At 42.7% G+C, this 12,318-nt stretch overlaps 1 protein-coding gene across 1 annotated transcript; it reads right to left on the minus strand.

Moving 5' to 3' along the window:
• Positions 1 to 720: 720 nt before the first annotated feature.
• Positions 721 to 10,359, minus strand: LOC112902508 (mRNA-capping enzyme-like). The gene is made up of 18 exons (XM_025971632.1): positions 10,127 to 10,359; positions 9,482 to 9,664; positions 8,885 to 9,017; positions 8,577 to 8,728; positions 6,937 to 7,020; positions 6,789 to 6,851; positions 6,093 to 6,230; positions 5,807 to 6,016; positions 5,505 to 5,618; positions 4,825 to 4,874; positions 4,020 to 4,179; positions 3,818 to 3,940; positions 2,743 to 2,871; positions 2,552 to 2,650; positions 2,016 to 2,105; positions 1,824 to 1,908; positions 1,480 to 1,610; positions 721 to 1,252 (listed from the first exon to the last, which is right to left on the minus strand). The coding sequence occupies exons 2-18, from the start codon at positions 9,611 to 9,613 to the stop codon at positions 1,118 to 1,120; spliced, it is 2,028 nt and encodes a 675-aa protein (XP_025827417.1). The 5' UTR covers positions 9,614 to 9,664; positions 10,127 to 10,359; the 3' UTR covers positions 721 to 1,117.
• Between the last annotated feature and the right edge of the window lie 1,959 nt (positions 10,360 to 12,318).

Genomic DNA, 12,318 nt, shown 5'->3' on the forward strand with positions numbered 1-12,318 from the left:
ATGTCATTGTTTTCAATCCCTTCTATCCGTGCAGCTTAGATGAAAATGAGGCAGTTTACGATGCAGCGCGAATTCCTTACAAACCCTACTTGAGAGCTATAAAAAGAAATTGAGTTGCAAGTGGTGTTCAACGTTCATCCAAACTTTAAAGTTCAAATTACCTTTGAAGACAAATTTGTGATGCAACAGCACCAAATGTCATTTACGGGAACATCAAATGATTTGTATTTATTGTGTAAATCAGGCGTACCGGGATGACAGGAATGTTACTGATACCCCGTCATCCAATAAGACGAATCTGCATTTTATTAGGATATCATTCAAAGTTATGCAACATTTAAGAACAATACACAAACGCCGGTGTAAATGAAGCGCCAAAAAATGGCCCAACTTTTCCATTGCGCCTTCGCAGGAAAATCCGTCCAACGAGATGTTTGTTAGAACTTAGCTCTAAAGATGGTGCGCTGGTGGCAAGCGGCTGCAATCAGATCAAAGGAACGGCTTCTCTAGAGTTCAAACATAAACATGGTAGGACACGAGACAAACTGCCAATCATGTGATTTAAATTGTGGAAAAGCTCCATCGCGTTACGTGTCACAAAATCATTTTCGCTAAAACTATTTTATTTGGATGAACCAAAAAGAATATAGGATAGGGTGCGCAAGAAAGACATCAGAGCGCACAACTCTAAGCCCTATAATGCACATGAACCACACGATATCAACCCAGTACACCCTACATTTATTCTAGCAAGGCAACACCGAGAGAGGAGGCAAAGCATACACCAATATACCTAGAACACTCCCTCTTGTTAAACGCTATTCTACACCCATGAAAAATAAAAACCATAGGAGAGAATATAGGAGAACATAGAATACACGATTTACATGCAATGATGCAACTACTCTGCGGCGACGCCTATACAGGTGGGTTGGGAGGCACAAATGCGGAGGTGCAAAGAATTAGTTGGCTGGCCAGACCCAGCCAGCCATCATCATAGGGGCCCTACTGAAACCTCTACTAATTACACAGCTACCGGAACCAGCCGCTGGCCAGAGACGGTAGGAGAGCACTCCAGCACTATCGCAAAGAGACTAGCACTCTAATCTGGCGTTCTTCATCTCCTCCGATGTTGTGCCATCTTCGCATGAGCCTGCGCTATCCTATCAGCATACATCGGGAGGCGCCTGATCTCATCAATCTCTTCAAGAAGCTTCTCCTCAGTGATGTTATCTGTGATGCTCCTCATCACCTGTGGGTTATCACGAATAAATTATTTGAACACTGCAATAGTTCTGCTTTCTCATCCAAATGCACCCAAGGGCAAAACATGATGCTCAAGTACCAACAGAACAACGCAGATCCAGTTTTAACTCTGATAGGATGAGTTCGACCTTTTGCATATTCTGGAATACGCATGCAGCAATAGCTTAAAGAAATAAATCAGCAAAGGATGTACTAAAGTATATGAGAACATGCCTTTCGGTATGTGTTGATATCGTTTGGAGTCGATTTATCCGATCGAATACGCATGCAGGCCCAACACTGCTCTTCCTTATTCCAAGAACACTCAACAATCCTCCCAGCAACAGAGGGTGGATCTATTTCGTCTGCACAAGTTTCACATCATTAGCAGTGAATATACAACAAATAAAATATAATATTTTCAATGAAATATAAAAAGGAAATTTATGAGCAAGAAAAGGAAAAAGAAATGGTTTGAGGATCACATTCCTAAAATATTTTTTTAGGTTTGTTGAAAACAACTACTGCAACTTAAGCTGACAACACAAAGTCATCATGAAAATTGAAGTGCATGTTACCTGGAAACGCTATCCGAGCACCATCCATAAGTTTCTTTTTTCCTCTCTCATAAAGGAAAACTAGCTGACGATTATCGTTTGTAAGCTGCAACAGTTAGATATGACAAAACAAAGCCCAATATCAAAAAAAAATATCTTCATTGTGACTACAATCATTTTAAACAAAACAGTTCAAAAAATGGTCATAAGAACCTCAAACAAAAAATCAACTGAATTCATCGAAGGGTATTTCCACTTTAGAAGACCTTCATGAGTACGAGTTACATATGGATCATCCCAGCCCTGCAAGAACAATTGAAGCATATCAGCCAATTAAAAGCAAAATTTACTCCAAATTTCTGAAAATGAGTGTTAACAAACCACAAAATAAATAGTTATTTAGTTAACAAAGTGTTCTAGCTATATGTAGGACTAGCAAATATGAATCTACTCCATGAGTGACACAAAACATAAAAGAACTCCAATCGAAACCACTTTTAAGGAACAAAGAAGTAACAGAAAGTTGAACAGATGTATCTTATTTAAAAGACCACAGATGAATCTCTTCAACTCTCTAGGTGTGAACAACTAAAATAGACAAACAGAAAAGTCGAATAGAGGTATCATGTCCGCACAAAGTTGAACAGATGTTATGGGAAAAAAAAAACTTGATACATGAGTACAGGCCACAGAGCTGATAAACTTAGCATCTTCTTAGTCTTAGTAAACAAACAGAGGACAAACCTTACCTGAAATATTAGGCCATCAGCATCATGGCAAAGTTTTGGAATAAACTCCTTAAGCAACTTCATAACTGTGGAGAGCAGCCAAAAATCCTTCCTCCTAACCTGGTAGCATCACATAATCAAAAAATGAAAATTTGCTTATAGGACTCATGAAAATGGAACATTATAACTCAAAGAGTCTTAGAATCTGATACCGAAAACAGTTCCATGTCGTATTTGTACAAAGGATTGCTCTTAGCACCACTCTCAAACTGCTTTTTCTCATGATAACGTGGCCGTATTATTTCATCTTCCAGCATTCTCCACCTTTCAGAAAACGGCAACTGCATATACAAATTTCCAAAGTTAAAGTTCCCAACAAGAAAATAACGATTGTGTTTATTACTGTACAATACGAGCTCATATATGGGGTTACAGTGCAAAAATATAATTTACACACTTGAAAAGTTCATGAATCGTGTGGTAACATGAGCATTGTGGTCCCATCTGCCGATAGAGGAAAAAAGTGGCTACGCACAGATGATTATGGTGAAGATCAGTGCAAAACATGGATGGTGGACATAGCAGGCAGCTTCCAAGAAATAATTCAAGACGGATGGTACCATAGTTTGATAGATAAAGGAGCAAGTCAAAAATAACAAAACTTTATATATGATCAATGTTTTACAGTCATCTAATCGAACCTAGACGCCATGGCACCAATAAGGTGATTAGTCGAGATTAGTTGTCGATTAGGCCGATTAGTCGAACCTAGTCATCTGTATAGACGTCCTGTACATCTAGGACCGATATGATATGTATACTATACAGTACATAGTATATAGCAAGCATCAACACCATAAATTTTGGCGAGAAGCTCCTGGGCAGCGGGTATCTCCTGGCAGCGGGGAGGCATGGAGCCCCTGGGCGTTTCCTCAGCAGCAGCATGCTCCTGGGTGGCTGGACGCGCCGGCGGCGGTGTGAATTTTTGACGGACGGCGGGCGTTTTGGGATGAGGCGGCTCAGAAGCACTGCAGCTGTGAAATATATACCCAAAATCTAATGGGCCTAATTGCCAGCCCATTATCTCAAATCTGATCGTTTTCAAGCCTAATCGGACGACTAATCATGGTTAGTTGACAACTAACCGGACGACTAGGTTTCTAGTCGCTCAGACCTAGTCGCTGACCCTTATTGGTAGCAAGTGAGCGATAAGCCCGACTAATCGCAACTAATCGCGATTAGTCGAACGACTAGAAAACATTGTTACGATATTCACACAATATTTACCTTGGTTTTGGACACAGCGTCAAGTGCCATCAGATCATATGCCAAGTACCTTCTCTTCAATCCTGACTCTGGTACCGTGTCTATAATCATTTCTCCATCAACCAAGGTCATATCATGCAGACCCTTTATAACAAAGACATAAGGTTAGATGTTTGCAAAGTCATGTTCAATTATTGTTTTCCCAGCACAATGGGCGCCTTACTTCGAGGCTCTTATGGGGAAAGCGCATCTGGACTCTTCTAAAGCAGAAATTCCGATCAATCAAGAAACAGCCATCTCTCATTATAAGCATCATATAGCGTGTTCCGTCAGCTTTCCATGTAGCATAGTAGTATCGCTGTCTAAGTAGTTGTAGATTCTCACTGAACATAGCAAAAGGAGAATTAGATCAAAAAGGAAACATATTGGGTATATGTACTTAAGTTAGTGTCCATAAGGAAATAACAACGCTTTTAATGCTCAGAGTAGAGAATTCTGTAACAAACATTGTCAATGATAAAAGGACTGATTATTAGGCTGGCAGAAAGGAACTTTATTGGGCTCATGAGCTCAGTACAGGATTGAGCTGATTACGCTTGTCTGGTCCAAAATCAAAATGATTTTATTTGAAATGAAGACTCAATTATGATACTATGTTAGTCTGCCATTCAAACTAGCAAAACTCAAAAAGTCTCGAAACTGTAAGAAAGTGATACTAGACAAATAAAACATCAATTTCAAATGGATCTTGTTTCAAAGCTCAATAGCCACAGCCTGAATCATGACATCAAACAGCAATTGATTACAGGAACGTAGAACAAGTATGTGAGAGAGAATCCCAAAAACACCTGCACCATGCAATACTTTAAGCTTAGTCAATGTATCTGCCTATCAACTTAGGACTTTTTGTTAATTTGCATACTCTAATGGTACCTTAAAAGATTATGTATTTACATCAGGAATAAAGAATATCAGAATGCACAAAAAATGTGTAAGAGAAATTTGAGTTACTGGTTAATGTTACTCACCTGTTAAGAGAGACTGGATGTGATCCTGGAAATTGTGTGTGCCCTCTTACCTATAATCAAATAAAGATCCAAGCACCCTAAGTTAACAAAAATAAGAAAAAACACTACTTGTTTGGACATGCATAAACTTCCAGAAATTTAAGTTACAAAACATGCAGTAACTTAAATAATGCATAGAAATTGATAGCAAGCATGATATATCTAAGCACTGAAACAAGTTTAAATAAAAAAAACACCAAATACTAAGTTCCCAGAGTTTCCAAAATACTGTAATACTGTAACTACATAAATGAGCTGAACTTGTAATTATTCCAGACAGATCATGTTGAAACATCATTAATATCCTGCCTTTTAATTTAGTACGAAGCTAACGTGTATCTTGCCAGCATGTCACACTGCCATATTCTGCATGTGAAATGAGCTATTGTTGCATTGAAGGCTTGCATTGCATGACATTGAACAAACTGTACACATTCATGGATTTGCTCAATGCCAACTTATATGTATCCAGATATAAAATTAGCTACCGAAGATGGAATCTAAGACAAGAAATGGAATTGGTGGCATTGGAAAGAGGTTATGGTCGTCCTTCATGTTATCATTATTCTTGTATAACATTATCATTATGAATAGCTAGGAATTAATACACATTAGGTAGAAGTACAAAGGATAATACTTACAAGGGGCATTTCAAGCAACCGATAACATAGGACACGCAAAGCTTCTTGTTGGTCATATGGCACAGCATCCCCTAACACATCATCATTAGTGATGACTTTAACCTCAGATTCATTCTGCAACATACCAGGTGCCAAGATAGTAAGAAATATAAGTCCAAAATAATGCAAAAGGTGTTGCTTAGCAATGAAACATTACAATAAGTATATCAAGGACACAAGAAATAGTTAACTCTATAGGAATTCCATAAACCTGAAAATAGAACCAAAAGTTCTTTAGAAACTTTGGAGAAGAGAATACATACATTTGGTGGTTCAAGATCACCATTATCATCATCGTCGTCCTGCTTAGCTTCGCCATTTAAATCAAGATCATCAGGTCTCTTCCATTCTGGTGTTGGAGGGCATGCTATCATCATATTCTCAGGGACCTCATGGTAAAACTTATATAGTGCTTCAATGTAGTCCCTCTTGTATATGCCAGGTGGTCGCCTTTGAGCAAATATACTTATTGCCTAGTAAAACAAAGTGGTCATGAAATGCTGAAGAATTAAATCAAGTGAAATAACATTCAGGGTCTAGTTTGCCTACCTCAGCAACACAAGAGACATGTGTGCGCATAAGGTAATGAATAATCATGAAACCTGTACGATTATGACCATGGGTACAGTGAACCAGGATATATTTAGGATTCTTTGATTGCTTCTGTCGATCAAGGAACATCATCGCCTGAAAGGACAGCAAAATTTGTTAACAGAGATGGCTTACGGGAAGCTCTTCCAAACACCGTAACTATTTATCAATATGTTCTAAGCAGAAAAAAGGGGGACTAACCATAGATATTGGCGACAATTGGGAGACTATCTAGTCCATTTACACCCCAAGCATGTTTTAGGGAAAAATAAATGTGGTAACTGATATGCAGTGTCCAAATCATTAAGGCACAGAGGATCCAACAATACAAAATGCAAAAAGGGTGCACACCCCCTTCATGTTAGTAACATGATGAGCATGGAGCAGAACATGGAAAAGTGGGATGCGTTCATGACACACACGACTTGATTATCTGTCCACAATGCCATAAACAAAAGACTACTAAATAAGGAAGGTACAATAACTGAACCAGCTTGGAGCATAAATTATGGTGCCAAAGAATGTGATGCATATAATTGCGACAACTAAGCCTCCCTACCCCCACCCAGGAGAGGGGGGGGGGCATATATGTATACAACATCCAGAGTAAAGATACTGCTTTTGGTGAAAGATATATCCATAGACTGGTGTTACCTCATAGACAAACACGTTAACAGATTCATTATCAGGTACAGCATCTCTTCCCTTGCATGGAATCTAAAATGAAAACATGTTAGTGTTAGTTAAGATAAGAAAAAAGGTCTTCAAGAAACAAGAGAACATTTAAGCTAAGTGCTCTCACCTTGACATGCTTGGTACCTTGCTTTGTCCATTCTGCTGGTGAATAATACCGAGTGGTATTTGTCAAATCAATCACAAGGCCTATCTGAAAAGGGAAAAGTAAAAGTTAATACAGAATGCATGTTCTGTCACCTTGACATCACTAACTGGGAATGTGTACACATAAGAATTAGCGTAACAAAAAAAAAGACTAAACTGCTACTATAACTGCATAGAGAAGTCCAACAAACACTACCTAGTTCACCTGCCATAGGTTGTTATCTATTAGCCGATGTGCATATGGAATACATGTCCTTATATTTATATAAGATTATAAAGGGGTGTTTTGACAAAGGGGAATGTCAGAACTAACTTCAAATCTCAGCAGTTCCATTAATTTGAGTTAGATCTAAGAATGTCAGGTAGGATGGATTGTCTCTAAGAGAAGTGGTCAAATGGCATATCCAACTTCGAAATCGAGCCATTAGTTCCATCGATCAAAACAATGGTGCTTAAGGCTAGATGATGTAGTGACCTAACCCCTTCTTATCACCTGGGCGCTTAAGGTGAAGTGATAAGGCAGGCCAAGGCGGATACCACACACAAATATATTGGACATAATAAAAGTAGAAGTAGGAGCATCAGGTCAGAACCACAAGTAATTAGCCCACTAGTCAAGTTTAACGCAACCCAAGCCAGAAGACCATTTAGCACCCCTCCCTGAACCTTAATATGCCCTAGCTCCCGATGCCATCCACTGCATGATGCCTCATTGGTTCCCAACACCACCGCAAGCGTGACAAAGCACACCACCCCCAAAGCACCTCCACGGCTCCGACACTCCTGAATACCCCCTCCCCATACTCCTATCCAGATGGAGCTTCTACCACCAACCCTTACAGTTGAACAAAGGGAGGCATGAGCTGGCACACTTGCCAGTAGGTTCCCCTCCATGGTCCCTCCCCCTTCCTCCCCTCTTTTGGCTGTGTCAGGAACGCCTTAACCCCTGCGACCATCCTGTTTCCTAGGCAACAATTAGGCAATGCCTTAAGAACATTGGTTCTAGATCATCTGGAACAAACACTGGTGTGCACATCACAGAGAAGTAAATTGTTCTTTTGTTATGCTAGTACAGATGACTCCACCATCTTGCCTTCTTTTGTTGTTTAGGGGCACCAAAGGAGACCATGGCACTAGAAGGAAGGATCTCAGAGCATAGAGCAAGTAAATATGGTGTATCTATGAAGGGGAGATATCAATATAGGTCAAAGAAAAGGAAGTGAAAGAAGGATATAATGCGGACTGCTAGCAAGAGAAGACCAAAAACAAGCGCACACTGCTCTAAAAAAGGTGACCTCCTTAGTCCCTACCATGCCTTTGAGCACCAGACAACTAAAATCACCCTCCTATCTAGCATGTACTCGCCGTATAGCCCACCAATTAGGCACTAGGTGCCAGCTATCACCTACTGCTTTCTAGAACACTAGGGTTACAATCAAAAAAAGAAATTCACTTCTAGGGGTTGAGGTCAACCAACGAAATTACAGTATACATCAGAAGTTAACCAAACACAGGACTAATGAACTACCTTCACATAATAATCAATACAGTAGGAGGGACCAGAGTATGATCCGCAAGAACAAACAAGCAAGCAATACTTACATCGCGACCAGCTTTTCTTTGTTTGTTAACTAGTTGCTTCGAGGAGTATCGTTTCCCAGGAGGCACCGACTCATTGAACGTTTCATCAAGAGGAACCTTGGATGGTATGATTTTATCTATTGGCTCTCCAAATGCAGGACAGTCCAACCAGCCTGAAATTGCACCAAGATAATACATACCAAATCAACAAATGAAAAAAGGATAGTGGAACAAAAGAATAACAAATCAACAGAGGGAACAGAAGGCGGAACAGACAATCAACTGTATCAACAACCCAAACTATTCAGAAATTGCTCGATAGTTCGTACCCTGAGGTGCCTCTTTTATGCGACTAGGTCTTTTTGGTTGAGGAACATAATCATTCCTAATCTGCTGGGAATGTAGCCTCGATCCATCATCCTGCTTCTCTCTCTTTAGTCTCCTGCGTCTCTCTTCACGCTCCTGTCAAGAATAGCAGAATCAAATAAAGGGTATAGGTAACAGATCAATTATAACAATGTTGCATGCTAAATATGAAAAGAAGACTAAAATAAACTGTTTAGGCAGTTTACCCCCTACTGGGTAGACTCGCTACTTTCAATAACAGCATGACACATGCATAAAGAGCACATAGCAAACCTGTATAAAATAAAGGCGGCCAAAGTAAATCGCCCTTCATATATAATCATTGGATCTAGCTACAAATCTAGTGTATACTTCACTACAAAGACCATTGTGTCTTCATACTAAGGTATATTTAACAGCTTCCTCCCTTTGTAGAGGCCATTTTATCCAGCTAATAATGCCAACCAAGCAACTGTACACGTGCATACCAAACAACACGTACCGTAATTAATCAGCAATCAGTGGTGCCAAGTGCATGGCACGTGGAACGAAAACCAACATCAATAAAGACAGTTCCATACCCTGCGCATTGTCGCGACAGCAGACTCGACGCGCTCCTCCTGAGCATACTCAACCTCAACCGCCTCTTCATATGGCTGCTGCTCGTCATCTTCAGGCAATGGCGATGCGTTCAAATCCATAGAGAAGGTCATCCAACGGCCGCTACTTCATATATTCCGTGATCAGTTCTCTTAGACTTGCACCTGACAGCAAGATGTACTCAGACAACTCGTATGTGGACAAAGAAAGCATTTTATACGCATTTAGCTGTTGGAAAGAAATACAGCGGCAGGCACTCAAAAGACAGCGAATGCTGAGCAACTCCTAACTGGATATCCGGCACATAACGAATGTTGGAGGCGTCCCAGCCCATTGCAAGCAAATAGAACAAGAGGCATTCCAAGAATTAGCCCAAGGGCAGCCGCCGGGCAAACCCTAAGCCATGGAGCGCGGAACCGCGCCGAGCCTCCGCGCCAAGCACCTACCAGCACGACGGAACAACCTAGGGTTCGCGAGCCCGCGCCCCGTGCTCACACGGAGCCGCGCGAGCGCCGCGGAGGGAACCAGCGCGCGCCGCGCCTCGCCGTGCGAGCGCAATCCCCTCCCGAGGGGGGGGGGGTGGGGGGGGAGGAAAGAAACAGAGCGGGCTGGAACGGACCCCCTACCTCGCGCGGCGGGCGGAGGTCGCCCAGGCGGGCCTTTCTCCCGGCGGTGGGGCGGGCGGAGCGGGCCGGTGGCGCCGCGCCGGCGGGGCACGGCCGCGAGGCGGCGGGCGACCGGAGCAGAGCCTGGGAGTTGGGTCGCGGGGAGGGATCTATGGGTTAGGGTTTGGGGGAGCCGCCATGCGACGGACGGGGCAGAAGCTGGGAGGCGTCCGAGCCGAATCGGGCTGGAGGGGAACAGCAGTTGGGGGCTGGCGGTCGGGGGTGGGCGGGGATTTATGAGGCGCCCCAGGTGGACTTGGCGCACCACGTGCGCGCGTGCACCCGCCACGTGGCGCGGATCCGGCGGCGCCAGCGGGCCGGACCCAGAGGGGATGGTGACGGAAGCAACAGAGGGAAGGGTTTTCCCCAGCGGAAAGGCGGCGCATGGGCGCACCGTGTGTCTGGCGACAGCCGCGCGTTTGGCGTCAAACTTTCTAATTTAGGTCCTATTATTTATGAAATTTGTCAGTTAATAGTGGGTGATGGCAAGCTTATTAAAGGGATCTGATTGTAAAATGTCCGTCGGTTGGGAGCTCTGCCGCAACGCTGTATCTAAATAAGAGAGAACATCGAAAAAAAATCAACATTGAGAATCTAGCTAGATTATCCGAGGTTGGAATTCAATAGATCAATTTGAATTCCATGATATGGTATTTGAAACTTCCATGCAGCCTAATTAAGTAGTACAAAAGTATTTTACCAGTAATTTCAGTTAGGAGTGAGAGAGGGTGCTAGTAAGCACACATGTGAGATTTCTTTTTTTCTATGGCTCTCATTTTCGAGCAGATTCTATTGGATGTAGGGTACGGGGTTCACAAAATTCTAACTCCATCGTGTGACTCTTATGCAACTCTTTTTGTTTCACTCTCTCCCTCTATATTATCTATTACATCATTTCATACAGAAATATTATGAGAGAAAAATACAAAAGGTGGAGTCTACAATGTCGATAAACGAGCCGAAAGCCAACGCTCCTATTGTTAAATAAACACAAGGTTCAAATGGAGCCACGAGCCAAACGAGTTAACGAACTACGAGCATCCCTACCTTTCCCTCTCCGGACCATAACGTCACCTTGGATGCACCTTGTTTTAGCAACAATTTATCCATTCTCTTCGAGTTCGTACGGCATTCATATCATGATCTCTCACCGAATGCAATCGTGCCACAAGGGTCAAAAGGAGGATGGACTAGTTCCAATATTCTGCAAGAGAACGTGGGGGAGAGAGAGATGGTCCCAGCAATCAATCTTGCTTGTTGGTTTTCGATCATGTGGCCTACTGCTAAATCTAGCAATTTGGGAAATACTAAAATAATACTCTCTCCAATTTTAAGTAGTATATCATGTTTAGGACAGCCTCATATATTTAGATATGAAATGAGGAGCAAACTAGATCGGGGAATGGCATGTTATTCAGGCTATTTTGGGATGAGCTGAGCTGAGCTTAGGATCCACAGATATATCCATAATTTTTAAAGTAAATTTTCTAGTGCAGCCCACTTTACAAAATACTCCCCTAGAGGGTAATGAAATTTTGGGCCGATGAGTAGCCCAAAAGAAAAACGTGCGCTCCATGGCAAAGGAAGCAGCCCAACTCACAAGGCAAAAAGGTTTTCCTTTCATTTGTCTACTGTGTGACTCCTATCGTTCCTGGGCTCTATCATGTTGGCCTCCCAGAATCCAGCCCATACAATCTGTGTTTGCTGCTCAGCCCCATTAAATCTCTTCAACTAAAAAACTCAGATGGCAAAAGTTTTTCGCTTGTACGTCGCCCCATCCGATAACCGTCGTCCTGCCGAAAAATCCACATGGTCATGCCGCCCTGAATTTCCTGCCATCCACTGCCCGCCAGTCCAGTGATCCCACATTGCAAGTCCCGGTCTAGCAACAAACCCTGCTGCCGAAACTACCACCGCCATAAGCTCTACCTTCATACCTCGTGCGACGCACCGTTCCGCCTGCCCTGCCGCGCCGGGATCACGCCACGCCGCCTCCCGGTCCGCCCTCGCCGTCTGCTACCTCCCAGTCCGCCCTCGCTGTCCTCTTCATCTTGCTAGGAGGTCTCGCGGCTATGTTCGAGCCTACTACCTCCTCCTCCTCCTTCCGGCCTCAAATTCGGCCGATTCCGGTAGTCCCCGCCACAGGTAAGCGG

This window comes from Panicum hallii, chromosome 8 (assembly GCF_002211085.1).
Source record: "Panicum hallii strain FIL2 chromosome 8, PHallii_v3.1, whole genome shotgun sequence".
Classification (NCBI taxonomy): domain Eukaryota; kingdom Viridiplantae; phylum Streptophyta; class Magnoliopsida; order Poales; family Poaceae; genus Panicum; species Panicum hallii.